The following is a 12,978-nucleotide window of genomic DNA, read 5'->3' on the forward strand; positions in this document are numbered from 1 at the left end:
TAATCAAATTTCTTAGTAAATAGTACAAAATGCTTAAGAAATTTTTGAGTGGGAACTGTATCAAATTTAAAATTGAAATTATATTATTCAATTCCCAAATTTCCATTAATCTTTAATTGTTTATTCCATTGAAAATCATGATTTTAAAAGTCTTTGTGAAACTGCATTCTTTTCCTATAAAGGTTATTTTTATTTAGCTGGAAATGTACTATATTTGAGAAAATAAAATAACATTTCAGCTTATCTTGAATAATACATCATTTCTTCACACTGAATTCAGTTTCAATAGGTTCATTTTTCTTTTCTTTCAACAGGCTGAGTTGAATGATCCAACTGATCCTTTCACCAATTTTAGTACAAAAGTTCCATCAAATGTAGGGGATGAAACTTTCTCCAAATACATAGGGTGGAGAATTGCCAACACACTTTCCAAACTATTCTTCCCCTCCATTGATGCCTGTCCCCGCCCTTTGAGGAAACGACCAATAAAACAAGTTCAGATGAAATATTCAAATAAAAAGCAGGATTCCATGAAGGAAAGAGTTCTACATATCACTGTAAGGTAAAGTGAAGCACTATTCAAAATAGTTTCATTATTCTCATACATTGCATTTCAAAATCACAGTAATAATGTATAATCATGTGACACATTGTTTAATTCTGTTTCTTTTCCATTCTAATCTTGGCTTCACCATCTCCAAAGTATTTATCATTAGCAAATTACTCCCTCTTCTGAAACTGTTTTCTCATTTTTAAAATGGTATTATAGCATAATACAAATCAATTCTTGAAATTCTTGCCTAGGAACTGTATCAGATTAAAAATAGAAATTATACTTCTAAATTTAAAAAAATTCAAGACTATATTCATGTTATGTATGTTGTGTGTGGATATATATATACATATGTAAATGCACATGTGTGTATTTAATGTATCCAACTCAGTGTCTCGAACATAATAACCAATTCAAAAAGTGGTAGTTACAATGATTATTAAATGTTATGTCTTAACCCTCCCACACATATCTTAAAATTTACTTCTAAAGACTTTGGAAAACAGTGGACTTAGGACCAGTGTGTTTAAGTTATTCATTTTCAATTTTATTTTGCTGTTTCTTCAATGTAGAATTCTTTCAGAGATTCCTAAGCTCCCTGTTATGTATCATAATTAGATATTTTTTCATACTGTCACCTTTCTGACAGATTAAAAAAGAGATGAAAAAATCACACTGTTGATGTATAACAATAAGCCTTGTATACGTCCAGGTTTTTTAGTAAATCTTAGAGACAGAAACTTTTGAGTTACTTTTTAACCCACTTTAAAGAGTATGTTGTGTGTTTCCTATTTAATTCTGACAAATTCACAATCCAGTTAGCTGTCTTTATAATTTTAATAATTTATTTCTTGATATCTTTTGATATTCAGTTGATCATTATATTCTCGGAACACTGGGATTGGTTGTTGAATTTTACTTCGATTTTGATTTTGCTACTCTTAATTTCTTTTTGTTGGTTGTACCTCCGATATCTTGTCTGTCTCTTGTAAATTGCATTTGACTGGCTTTACCTTTTTTTCTTTTAAAAGTCATTTTTAGGAATCTTTTGTTTCTGACCTAGAAGCATTTAATCAAGTGAGTAAAACTTAGTTGAGTCTATATAGTTGCTGATAATATGTCTGTAAATTAGATTCAACAGTATATTTTATTGACTAGCTTCATTTTCCATTATGGAAAATGCATTCTTAAATATTTATATTTTTCTTTATTTTTCATTTGACTGAAGAATTTTGTGGTGCTTCTTTTTTTAATGGCTATTGGATTTGAAAATATCTCTCCTTCGCCTTAACAAATGAAAAGTAATTTAGATGATTATAGAATTTCAGGATCAATAACTATCACTATCTTGTGACTGAAATGTCCAATATTAGTGTGATTTTCTTCAATTTTTAGGGTCCCTCTTTTTTTCCTTTAGAAAACTTGTAATATATTTTCTCTCATGCTTTGTCACTAATTTAATTTTTGAAGCAACACTTCAAAATTTTATGCATTAAAGAAATAAAGTGAAAACCTCCCTTCCATTACTGACCCTTATTTGTCTACTTTACCTGTATCCTTTCCTGACCTAAGAAACGATATCATTAATTCCTTGTGTATTCTTTCATGGTATTTAAAATGTAAGTATAAGAAGTTGTAAGTATACTTCAACTTTTATCTCAATTTTTATGGAAAAGCACACTTAAATATACTATTCTGCATCTTGCATTTTTCACTTAACCTCAGTCCCTAAAGATCTTTACATGCCAATATATAGAGAATTTTCTCATAATTATTATTTTTTAAATCAACTATGCTATTTTCCTATTATGGATGTACTACAAGTCACTCAACCACTTTCCTGTTGGTGGAAATTTGAGTTGTTTTGGATCATCAGTGACTATAGACAATGCCAAGAAAGATAGTCTTTTACATATGTCTTTTTACAACTTGGAAGAATACCTACAGGATAAATTCTCGGAAATATTATTGCTGGGTCAAAGGATATATGCTTTTGTAATTTGGGTAGATATTTCCAAATTGTCTTCCAGAGGAGTTGTTTAAATGTATATTCCCACCAGCAATATGTGCGAATACCTGTTTCTCTTCAGTCTTTCTAACAAGCTGGTTTTGACAATTTGAGAAATGAAGTATGGTTTTAAAATGTAGCTTTGATTTTTAATTTTTCTTAAGGTTACTAGTTTAAACATCTTTCATATGTCAAAAGTGATTTATTTTTCTTTTATATGGGAATTAACTCCTTATTTCCATTTCCCCTTTCTACTGGGTTTTTGCCTTTTTCACTTTGCTTTGCCAGAATTATTTGTCTATTAAACTAATTGATTTGCCCCTTTGTCCATAAGAACTACAAATGTTTATTTCTCCCCCCCAATTTTTATTTATCTTTTAGCTTTGCTTATAGAATTTTTTTCTTAAATATTCTTTTTGTGTAGTATAATTTAACAATTTTTCCTTCAGTTTCTAGATTATCTTATCTATTTAGAAAAACCCTTTCACTCCAAGATTAAAATAAAATTCTTTCATATATCTTCTAGTTATTTTAAGGATGTATTTTGTACATTTTAATGCATTTGAAATTGTTTCTAGTGGGTGATGTGAGGTTTAAGTCTGGATAGCTAATAAAGTGTCTCAATAACATTTATTGAGTTGTCCATCTCTCTTCAGTACTTTTCCTGATTTTAAATGTTGTCTTTATCAGATACTAAATTCTCATTTGTTCCATGTCTTATTCTGGATTTTTAAGTCTGTTCATTTGGTTTAAGCTATTTTAATCATGTGCCTCAACTGTTTAAAATTTATATTATAATTTTAATATATTCATTTAATGATTTTATTATATGTCTTAATGTTGGATAGGTCTAGATACTTATATTTCTAATCTTTTTCAATATTTTCCTGGCTATTTTTGTTCATTTTTCCATATAAATTTTGGAAGCAGCTTGTCTAGTTCAAACCATCACAACAAGAAAAATAGGGACTACTTATTGGTATTCTTATTCACATCACTTTAAAATTTTAAATTAACTTAGGCAAAATTAACATTCCTAGAATGCTGAGAATTAACATCTATAAAAACATGTCTTGGGTTTTGTATTAGTTAGGGTTCTCTAGAGAAACAGAACCAACAGGGAACACTTGCAAATATAAAATTTATGAAAGTGTCTCACGTGACCGTAGGAACGCAGAGTCCAAAATCCATAGGGCAGGCTGCGAAGCCGATGACTCCAATGGATGGCCTGGAAGAATTCCACAGGAGAGGCTCACCAGCCAAAGCAGGAATGGAACCTGTCTCCTCTGAGTCCTCCTTAAAAGGCTTCCCATGATTGGATTTAGCATCACTAATTGCGGAAGACACTCCCCTTTGGCTGATTACAAATGGAATCAGCTGTGGATGTAGCTGACGTGATCATGACCTAATCCTATGAAATGTCCTCATTGCAACAGACAGGCCAGCGCTTGCCCAATCAGATGAACAGGTACCACAACTTGGCCAAGTTGACACCTGTCCCTAACCATGACAGGTTTCCATTTATTCCTGATCCACGGAACTGGGAAGAGCAGAGAGCTGTTTTTAGTCACTAAATTTTGCGTAATTTCTCATGCAGCAATAGATAAATAAGGAAAAACCCTTCTTAGTCATTATAATTACATAATAGTCTAATAGTCTAATATTGTCCTCCTGGTTCCTGTAGCTAATAATTATCTAGAAATTTTGCATTAGTCGTCTTAAGGAAGATTGGTTAATAATTGTATTCATTTTGTTCAATCTTGACAAGCTTTGATATCATTGTAATTCTTTAGAAGTTTCCTTCTTTTTATGTTCTAAAATAATTTCAGTAGCAGTGGAGTTATTCACTCTTTTTAATTTTGGTAGAATTTCCCTCTTAAACCATCAGTACTTTATAACTTTTTTAAGGTTAGCACTTTGTAAAATTTTTCTATTTCATATAGCTCTTGGCAAGGCTGATATTCAGCTGTATATACAAGAATAACTAGATGCAGCTCTGATTGTTTGAAGCCCCTGTTATAGAAATATTTGAAGCATCACACCTGAATGTCTCTTTAGATCTTTCTTTTCTTAAGGCAATTTAGCAAATCATACTTTCTTTAAATATTAATTTCAATCATATTTTCCAGAAATTATTTGCCAATAATAGAACAAAGTAGTTTCTAATAATTCTTTTAATTCTCTTGTTTCTGTGGTTATTTCTACCTTACCAATGCTTATTTTATGTATTTGTACTTTTTTCCTTTTTCTCCTCTTTGATTATACATGTCAGTGTTTATCTGTTTTCTGTTATTTTTTTTCAATGGACCAGTCATTGACTTTATATATTAGTTCTGCTTTCTAAGTAATGTATGTTCCTGTTTATAAGAATCTGTTACTTCTTTTTCTTTGGTTTATTTTGTGGTTCGTTTTCTAATTTTTTTAAGCAGATATCTAATGACTTAGAAAATTTTCTACCTCAGCATTTGTTTAAATTATTATTCAAGTTTCAAAATCGTCAGTCTGTTGCTACCAAAAGGCAGACTTAAAATACTGGTGTGATAATTGTATGAAACAAAGGCCCCTTAGCCAGCTTTTCTTTTGGTAAAAAATATCAACAGGAAAAATAGACACATGTTTGAGAAGAGTGTTGATGAAGGCTTAAGCATTTCTCATTAATTCTATAATTGATAATGATATTTAGACTTGGGGCTAAGGACCACAACGCCTTAACTTTGGCAGTTTTATGTACAGAAATAAATATTACAAAATATATTCTCCCACATGTATTATATGTATTTTTTAAATTATAACATGATCAAGGTGCAGTGGAAATTCTCGTTTTAAGCTCTGTGAATATTGAGATTTACTTTAGAGTCCCCAAACATATCTTGTGTATTCTCAGGGACCACAGAAATAGAAGAAAAATCAGTCTGGGGAATGGAGAAGACATTAAATAAGTGTACTTTGGTTTTTTAACATGGACAGTGCAAGTAAGAAAAAGTAAGAAAGTAGAAAAGTAAAGGAACTTGGATATGAACAACAAGAGAGTAAAGAAACAGACAGGAGTAAGGGCAAATAGGTGATCAAAAGGCAGATGGAAATGGATGGTGCCTGATGGAAACTAGAGAAGTAAAGAAAGGAGACAGAGAGAAAGAGGAAGAAGTGTATTGAGAAAGTGTATTGGTGATACTTGAAAAAAAAATCAAAGCAGCAAAAAAGAGAAATAAAAGTTATAAAGCAGAAAGAAAGATGAAAGAGACCGAAAGAAAAAGGGGGAGATATAAGTAAAATGTAGATACTGAGAGTGAAAGGTTCACATCAAGAGCTACCCACAAGGTTTGGGAAGGGGAGGAGAATATGCAAAGTCAGAGAAAAGTGAGATAAGAGAGGAGAAGGATGGAGTAAAGCATCCGAAAGTCCTGGAGTGGGGGGGGGGGGGGATTTAAGGAACTTGTAAATTAAACATCTCATTAAAATCCGTAGTTCATTAAGTAAATGGCATTCATTCATCAATGGTGTTTGAAAAAAATGTTATCTGCTTATCCGTATTTTCATAGCTCATTACACTTTAGAGTGTCTCTGCTCTGGATGAGAGAGCCCCCAGCAGCCTGAGCATCCTTGCAGCAGGAATTTCTCATGTTGCACAGCTGTGGAAGGGGATCATTTACACTGCACCCGTCATACTTTAGTGTATGAAAACAGTGGCTCCTGGAGTTGTGCATATTGCCAGCTCCAGTCAGGAGCAAACTAAGCGCTGAACAGACAGGAGATGAAGGGAAGAGGCCTTTGGCTTGATATCAAGACAAAAGCTAGATCAGGCCTAACTGAAAAGTCCTTGCTGTCTATTATGGGTATGAAATATATCTGCTTTTTCTTCTTTGATGAAAAGAAAAGTTAAGTCTAAACTGTATGTTGAAAAATGTCTCTGGCTCACTTAACAACAGCTTCAAGAAATTGTATTTCTCCCATTTTCTTGATTCTCCATCTAATGAGCAGTCCTACAGCTTGCACCTTCTGTTAATTCTTCATCTCCTCCTACTTTCAGGCCAACAAACTGGAAATAATAGAGCTAAAAAAAAAACTGGGCATGTTGAAGCACCACAGGTATATGTACAAAAACATAATTTAAAGCCCACTGTGTGCTACCTCTTTTTCAATATCACCATTTCCTTATCAAGTATTTTTAAAATCTCCATTTTGTGTTTTCACCAAGTAGTATTGTGAAAGACAGCTAAAAGACCAACGTTTAAAGACTCCTACAAAAGATAGGGCTCTTTTAAAATGTAGGAGAACAGGGAATTTAAGATAATATGTTTCTTTATTGTCTTGGAACACTATAAAGCATGCTTATTTCAGTGTGAAAACCTGAAGACTTACCAGTAAAGAGAAATCAGGAGTTTCCTTTGTGATGAAGCATCTGTTACATCTCATGACCCATATTTTTTTCCGGAAATAATTCACTTCACTTCTTATTTTTTCTTTTTTTACATGGGTAGGCACTGGGAATTGAACACAGGTCTCCAGCATGGCAGGGCAAGAACTCTGCCACTGAGCCACCATTACCCACCCTTACTTCCTTACTTCAGTTGTTTTTAACCTATAAATTCTTCAAAAGTAGGGATTGTCTTTTATATTTATAAACATGTAATTTGCACTGAATGACTTGTATATTTGACTTCTTTCTTTTATGTAACTTTTCAAAAGAAAATTGATCATTTTACTCATTTACTGAATTTTAGGTTGTTTTTCTTTAGATTAATGAGACATGCTATTGTATGTATGCTATTTTTGCTCCTTAGTATTTTTTTAAATGAAAAAATAATTATGTTCTTTTCTATTTCATAAAAGGGACAACCTAAAAGCCAGGTATAAAATACTCCTAGTCAAAGCACAGTTTTTCCCTTTTCTCTCTTTTTCAGTAAATCTATCTTAAGTTTACCTTAAGGCTGAGAATTCAAAGCTCTGAATACCAAATTTTCAGATACTGGTTCCTACATCTGTACTTTTCTGCTTCTGGATTTTCTTGTAAGTACATTTTGTCAGCTTATGCCTTGAATCTTTACAAACTTGGAAGCAACTCATTATTTACACATATGTAAAGACCAGGAGAATGCTAATTTAAAACTTTATCTCTGATCACGCATAGTTTGCTAAAACTATTATGTTAGAGGACTTTACTTATCAGACCAGCACCTGGAAAAACTAGCAATGGCTGAGAACAGCTGCTGTAATTTAGGTGAGACTTTTACGTGGCTGAATTCACAAACAGGGTGGCCACAGTTTAGAAATGTGCCTTCTCTGCAACTTCCTGTTTACCAGGAGCCACTTTCAAAGTAGTAGGACTAGGAGTAGTAACATTTACTGAATGGTGACAAGGTGGGAAAAGGTAAATGCCACAATGTCTCATAATGTGGATTAAAGAACAGGTTTAATGGAGAAACTTACAAGCTAATGTTCCGCAAAAAAGATGCATGGTTCCCGTTTCACAGCATCTCATAAAGAGGGAAGCTGTGGGCTCAGCAAGCAATTGGACAGTTCTTGGGTTTGTGTTCTGAGGGAAGCGACCCTGCCTACCTGCTACTTTAGTTTCTTAAAAAGGTAAGTATAAAAACTTCCTTTTTTAGTAGGGAAATACACATTTCGGGTTCAGTTGCTTTATTAGCTAGTGTTCTTTAGAAAAACAGAATCAGCAGGAGATATCTGTAGATGTGAAATTTATAAAAGTGTCTCATGTTAACTGTGGGGATGTAGAGTCCAAGATCTGTAGGGCAGGCTGCAAGCTGGCAGCTCCAATGAAGATCCTCAACCAACTCTCAGGAGAAGCTGGCTGGTGAAGTAGGAAGATTGATAATCTCTTCTGAATCCTCTTTAAAGGCCTTTTGTTGATTTGATTAAGCATCGCTCATTGCAGAAGACACTCCCCTTAGCTCATTCCAAACACAATCAGCTGTGGATGCAGCCAATATGGTCATGATTTAAGTCCATGAAATGTCCTCATAGCAATAATTGGGCCAGCGCTTGCCCAATCAGACAACTGGGCACCACCACCTGGCCAAATTGGTGCATGAACCTGACCATGAAAGTTGCAAAGCCATCTGAGGGTAGGTATCAGCTGGGTGGGTGGATGGGAGTACTGGAAATGCTGGGTTCCCAGAATCTGGAGCCCATGGAAAATGTTCTTAATGATTGTGATAGGGGGTGATAGGGATTGTGATAGGGTTGTGATTGACTGTGTCATTTTGGGCTCAATGGAAAGTTGGGTTTCAGACAAACTGCACCAAATGAAAGAATGCGAAGACCCCCAGTTCCAGCCAGCAAGTTGCCAGGCAATTCAAGATGAGTCTCTGAGGTCATATTTGGGCAACTCTGTTTGAAACCTAATTTCAAATCCAAATATGAATTGCTTTTTAATTAAATAACAAGGAGCAAGAAGGAAAACGACATAACCAAAAGGCATTTTGCAAACAAGGCACTACCTTTACATGGATGGAGATATGATTATTTTCTCCATTTTGTAGATGTAGATACTGAGTCTTAGGGGAGGATGAGTAGATTCAGAAGCTCTAAGTTTAGAAGATGGATTTGAACAAAGACACTCAAATATGTCTCCTGATTCCACTTTGTTTTCTTCTTCTCCAATATGTGAACTTCACCTGCTTTCAAAGCCCTGAGCAATTGTTTTAAAAAATCTTCAGACTATAATAAAAATGTTTTAAAACTATTATTTAAATTTTCTGCCTCTCATTTTTCAGAATTTGATTTTGATTAGGGGACATTTTTTTTCCCTGAGTCTTATACCTGCCTAATTAGTATTAGGAAAGAAATTACTGACATTCGAGGAAGTCATTATGATTTTGGCTAATGTCAACGGAGAGAAAATAGAGAGGAGGAAAGTTTATAAAGAGGATGACTCCAAAGTTAGACTTATTTAATATCACCTCGGCTTGATTATGCTTCTAAGTTCCTAAATGAAATGCTTAAATATATCCAGTTCTGTTTCATACAGGAAAAGAAAATTCTGTGCAAATTTTATATGATATCAAATATGTTTATATAATAGCTTCTTGGTGATTGACTGTGAGTTATTTAATTTCTCTGAGCCTTGCTCTTCCAATCTTTAAAAATGTAAAAGTGATACATCCCTCTCATGTTTGTCCTGAGGATCGAAGGCAAGATCACATGTTAAAAGCCTGGACACATTAGTTCCTTACATTTTTGTTCTATAATTTAGATTTTCTAAGTCTTTCTTGCCTCCATAGTATAATATTTCTAAGTAAGGTTATGATAAATAATAAGTAGATTTATATTTTTATTTTTGTGCACCTGTGCATTCTTTTGTTTTTCTGCTATGAGTTGCTGCTAGCAATTTTTCAAGGAGAACATATGGTTTCCTGATTATTCCCTTTTTGGTTATGTGTTGTTTCCCTTCTTATTCCTTGTTATTTCATTAAAAAGTAATTCATATTTGTATTTGATTATGTCATACATACATTTTTAGAGTATGATGGAAAGACTTATTATGGAAGAATGAAGTTTGGAGCATTGGTAGTTAGCAGTTGTGACTGGTAATTAAAATTGTCAACTGGAAAAATGTAAAGAAGACTGAAATGTTCTTAAGAGGTGGGCTCCTATTTCTTGAGCTTTTGTGGAATCAGATCAGCTATCACTTAAGATGTTACTTCTGGAGATTGAAGTGCTACTGGAAGCTCAGAAGTGAAATCGAATCGCCTGTGACAACTGTGCATCATATATTCATTTCTAATACATGATTTGGAGTTTACCTGCAGTCTTGCCTTGGAAACCGAGCAATCCTCATTCATCTGTTACTGCCTTATCCTTTCCTGATTTTCCATTGGTGAAATGTAAACTTGGTCTAAGCAAGAATTCTAGGTGCTACTCCTTTCCCTGCAGGGGATTTATGCTTACTACACAAGTGTCTGGCTTCCATAGGAGTATCAGCCATAGGAGTTCTTCATTCACGGTGACATGATATGATAAAAATCATATTAAAATGAGTTGGTTGAGATATAAAAAAAATTCTTCCATGTTTCAAATACAGATCAACTAGAATGAAAGTGACAGTCCTATGGGAAGAAAAATGTGTAACAAAAAACAAAAACAAAATCTACATTTTGTGTGTGTGTATGTGTGCATGTGCTTTTTTGTATTCCACATGCTATTTGCTATTTCAAAGAAAAGGGTAAGTTCAGCTCTTGATGAAATGCTTTTTGGTAGTTGACAAATGCTTTTTACTTAATTATAATATACAGTCGTCTATGGCATTGTTCATGTCAGTATAACTTCCCCACTTTCTGAACTCTCAGAAAATATGAAGTCAATAAATTAAACAGTTTTATGCTCCCTTACTTCTATTTTCCTGATAGTGTCAGGTGCCTAAGTAGGCATATGAATTCTTTGAAGACCTTAGTACTTTAGTGTACAAGACAGGTGCTTTAAGATATCTGTCCATCTTTTAAGGGTAAATGTTGCTCTGTACTTGACTCAGCTTTTCCCTAGAGGTCTCTGCTTTGGATTTAAATGGTAGGCAGAAAACAAAATTCCTAATAGAAGGGGCATATTCCTTCACTAAGCATAGACTAAATACCTCTATGTGGAAGGTGCTGTGCTAAGCACTGGGAATACAAAGAAAAATAAGCGATGCTCTGCAGTGTGATTGAGTTCTTGTGCAGCACTAATCCTTGTTTCTCTAGCACACTGCTTTTCTATGATAAAGTCATTTGGGATATTGGACCCACATGATTTCCTGTTTTTTAAAAATATATTTGTTTATGCAATAATTATTTATTAAATGTGTATGAAAAAAAGATGTCTCAGATAAAATAATGAATGCAATTAGATATATTTCCTCTCCCAAGGAACTTACAATCAAGTGTGGGAGATGAACATTAGTAAAAATCACACATATTTGTGTAAAATTGTTATAATGGTAAATGGTATGCAGAAGAGCTATATGATGTTATGAGTAAAAGATAAGTGTCATTAGAGACAGGTACATGGTGTTGTGAAGGCATGTAACTGAGAGGGGTGTTCAGAGAAGTGAAAAAGTATGCAAACCAAAGGGACAGGATGCGCTAAGTGAAAGGGATCATGGAGGATTTTTAAGGACCTGAAGAACAGTGGTGTGGCTGAGTCATAAAAGCAAGGGGCTAGAAATCTAGTCAGAGCTTTAAACTTTATCTTAAAAACCATGAATGAAAGCGTTAGAGGTGTTTTATGTGGTGACATGAGGAGAAGAAGGTAGAATGATGTTACATGTGTATGTGTGCAGGGGAGAGACATAATCAGATATATGGAGTACCATAGCTAAGTTACCTTGGACAAGTCACTTAACTTCTCCAAACCTAAAAGTCTTTGACTGGGCAATGGAGATGATAGCATGGTTCTTGTTGGGTGCTTGTGAGAAATTAATAAAAGTGCTTGTTGCATCACCTGGCATAGAATAAACAGAAATAGCAATGCTTATTATTATTATATCAATAAATATACTAAGATGAGTTATATAGTGTATGATGATATAATAATAAAATACTAACGATATTAATAAAATTATTAACTATTTGTAGTATATCTTCATTTTTACTGTTGCAATTATAGCTTTGTTAGGTGGAGAGAGCACTTAGAATCCTTTTGCAATACAGCATGCACTAAGTTGGGGTAATAGAAATGGGAAGAAGGCAGATGGATTTACCTGATATATGGAAGAAAGATGAGTAGGATTAAGATTAGATAGGGTGACCAAAAGAATGAAATATTTAGGAATAACTTTAAGCAAGAGCATGAAAGGTCTATACACATAAAACTAGAAACAATGCTAAAAGAAATTATTGAAGACCTAAATAAATGGAAGCACATATCATGTTCATGAATTGGAAGACTAAATATAGTTATGAGGTCAATTCTACCCAAATTTAATAGATTCAGTGCAATACCAATTAAAATCCCAACAACATACTTTGCAGAAATAGAAAAACCAAATTTATTTGGAAGGGCAGGATGTCCCAAATAGCTAAAATTATCTTGAGAAAGAAAAATGAAGTGGAATATCTCACACAAACTGACTTTAAAACATATATCAAAGCTATATACAATGGATTACTCGGCAGCTGTAAAACAGAATAAAATCTGTCTTACATGATGTGTAAGACAATGTGGATGAATCTTAAGGACATTATGTTGAATGAAATAAGCCAGAAACAGAAGGACAAATAGTATATGATCTCACTAATATAAACTAACTATAATAAGCAAGCTCTAAGAATTGAATTGAATTGAATTCTAATACATAGGTTATCAGGGGGTAGAGAATGGGCAGAGATTAGTCAATCAATGCTCAACGAGTACAGAATGTCCAAATAAGGCTCAGTGTAAAGTTTCCTAGATTGTAAACTCTTACAACATTTACATCTATTCCTGA

General features: G+C 33.5%; 1 protein-coding gene across 2 annotated transcripts in view; it reads left to right on the forward strand.

Annotated features, from left to right (window-relative positions):
* The window catches only part of TMEM232 (transmembrane protein 232), a 341,832-nt gene that overhangs the window by 200,052 nt on the left and 128,802 nt on the right, over window positions 1–12,978 (forward strand). For both annotated transcript variants that reach the window (XM_077139001.1, XM_077139002.1), the window contains exon 13: window positions 315–562. In XM_077139001.1, coding sequence (XP_076995116.1) covers window positions 315–562 — 248 coding nt within the window. The remainder of the gene's footprint in view (window positions 1–314; window positions 563–12,978) is intronic.

Source organism: Tamandua tetradactyla, chromosome 21 (genome assembly GCF_023851605.1).
Source record: "Tamandua tetradactyla isolate mTamTet1 chromosome 21, mTamTet1.pri, whole genome shotgun sequence".
In the NCBI taxonomy this organism is placed as follows: Eukaryota; Metazoa; Chordata; class Mammalia; order Pilosa; family Myrmecophagidae; genus Tamandua; species Tamandua tetradactyla.